Source organism: Olea europaea, unplaced genomic scaffold, assembly GCF_002742605.1.
Source record: "Olea europaea var. sylvestris unplaced genomic scaffold, O_europaea_v1 scaffold37519, whole genome shotgun sequence".
Taxonomy (NCBI): Eukaryota; Viridiplantae; Streptophyta; class Magnoliopsida; order Lamiales; family Oleaceae; genus Olea; species Olea europaea.
The window spans coordinates 1-1,122 of record NW_019256879.1 but is presented as its reverse complement, the minus strand read 5'-3'; the positions used below and the strand labels follow the sequence as shown (position 1 = coordinate 1,122).

Here is a 1,122-nt window from a genome sequence, read left to right as displayed (position 1 = left end):
AGCCGGATTAGATTTTTTCCCGCCCGCCTAGTAAGACTGGTGAAGATCGTCTCATCTCGTCTGGTTCTTTGAGAAGAGAAGGCATTTGTCATTGGAAAAGTCAATAGCAAGAAGCGAGCCCGATTGCTTTGTAAGTATATGTCTAATATCTACATCTGATCAGAAAATGGAGGGCAAAAAATCAGAAAAGAAAATGACAAGCTGCAGCATAATCAAGAAAAGGTAAAAGAGCATCAGGCTTCACCATTTTTCAGTTAATGGGCAAAGGATGTCCCCATCGTTCTTCACCCTATGCTTCCCCAGAGCATTTCCCCGCCTGCATATTTTCTCATATCTTGCTTTGGGTGCGTAAAATTTCACACCCTCAAAGCACTGATATTAGATGTTCAAGGACTGAACGCGTACTCATTTTTAACCATCCGTTTTTACTACTTCAAAAGAAGCATAGTTCTGTGTAACCATGCGAGTATGGAGGAAACAACTCCTCCACATCAATCCTCGAGCTGGAACAACTTGTGCTTTTCCTTAACCGGCTGGGAACTGACTCAGCTTCGGCCCAAAATATGCTGGAAACAGGTCTATGATCTGAGAACCTAGACTCCCCGCGTACATAAGATAACTGCTGAAGGCCGTCTCCGTACCACAAAATTCGATCACACCTGATCAATTTTTACTTATTTAATGAATAATCAACATATAAGGCATATTGATCAGTAAGAGAGAGTTCTAACCACGCTGGTGTCCTTCGTTTCTCCTTAGGATGCATTTCACCTCCCACATATCTGTCTGAATTGTGTGAGTATTTATAAGTTGGAGGAAAATATATCTTCCCTTCTCTCCATCCCTCAAAAACTCGGCCTCGTCTCTGCTCTATCCGCAGCTGATAATAACAATACGTTATTCACTATTATATTGACAATCACAGAAAAATATTAACCCGAAGAGTTCAAAAAGAACATAGATAAAAGTACCTGGTCCTTTTCTAACAATGCTCTCCAATTTTGCATCTCAACAAGTGCTTTAGCAGACCGGGATGGTAGCGCTATTCGATAGTTCAGATCCCCAAGCCAAATAATTCGGCTAGATCAAAATATAAACTTATCAGTAAATCGCAAGCAATTA

The 1,122-nt window shown here is 40.8% G+C and overlaps 1 protein-coding gene across 1 annotated transcript; it reads right to left on the bottom strand.

Moving 5' to 3' along the window:
* Positions 1 to 6: 6 nt before the first annotated feature.
* On the bottom strand, positions 7 to 1,106 carry LOC111386868 (type IV inositol polyphosphate 5-phosphatase 6-like). Its single transcript, XM_023011354.1, has 4 exons — positions 972 to 1,106; positions 732 to 880; positions 245 to 659; positions 7 to 155 (listed from the first exon to the last, which is right to left on the bottom strand). The coding sequence occupies exons 1-3, from the start codon at positions 1,005 to 1,007 to the stop codon at positions 434 to 436; spliced, it is 411 nt and encodes a 136-aa protein (XP_022867122.1). The 5' UTR covers positions 1,008 to 1,106; the 3' UTR covers positions 7 to 155; positions 245 to 433.
* Positions 1,107 to 1,122: the final 16 nt, after the last annotated feature.

Coding starts and splice junctions, on each gene's coding strand:
- LOC111386868 (XM_023011354.1), bottom strand. CDS start 1,007: ATGCAAAATTGGAGAGCATTGTTAGAAAAGGACCAG. Junction 881..971: donor CATTGTTAGAAAAGGACCAG/GTACTTTTATCT, acceptor TGTTATTATCAG/CTGCGGATAGAGCAGAGACG. Junction 660..731: donor AAACGAAGGACACCAGCGTG/GTTAGAACTCTC, acceptor AAAATTGATCAG/GTGTGATCGAATTTTGTGGT.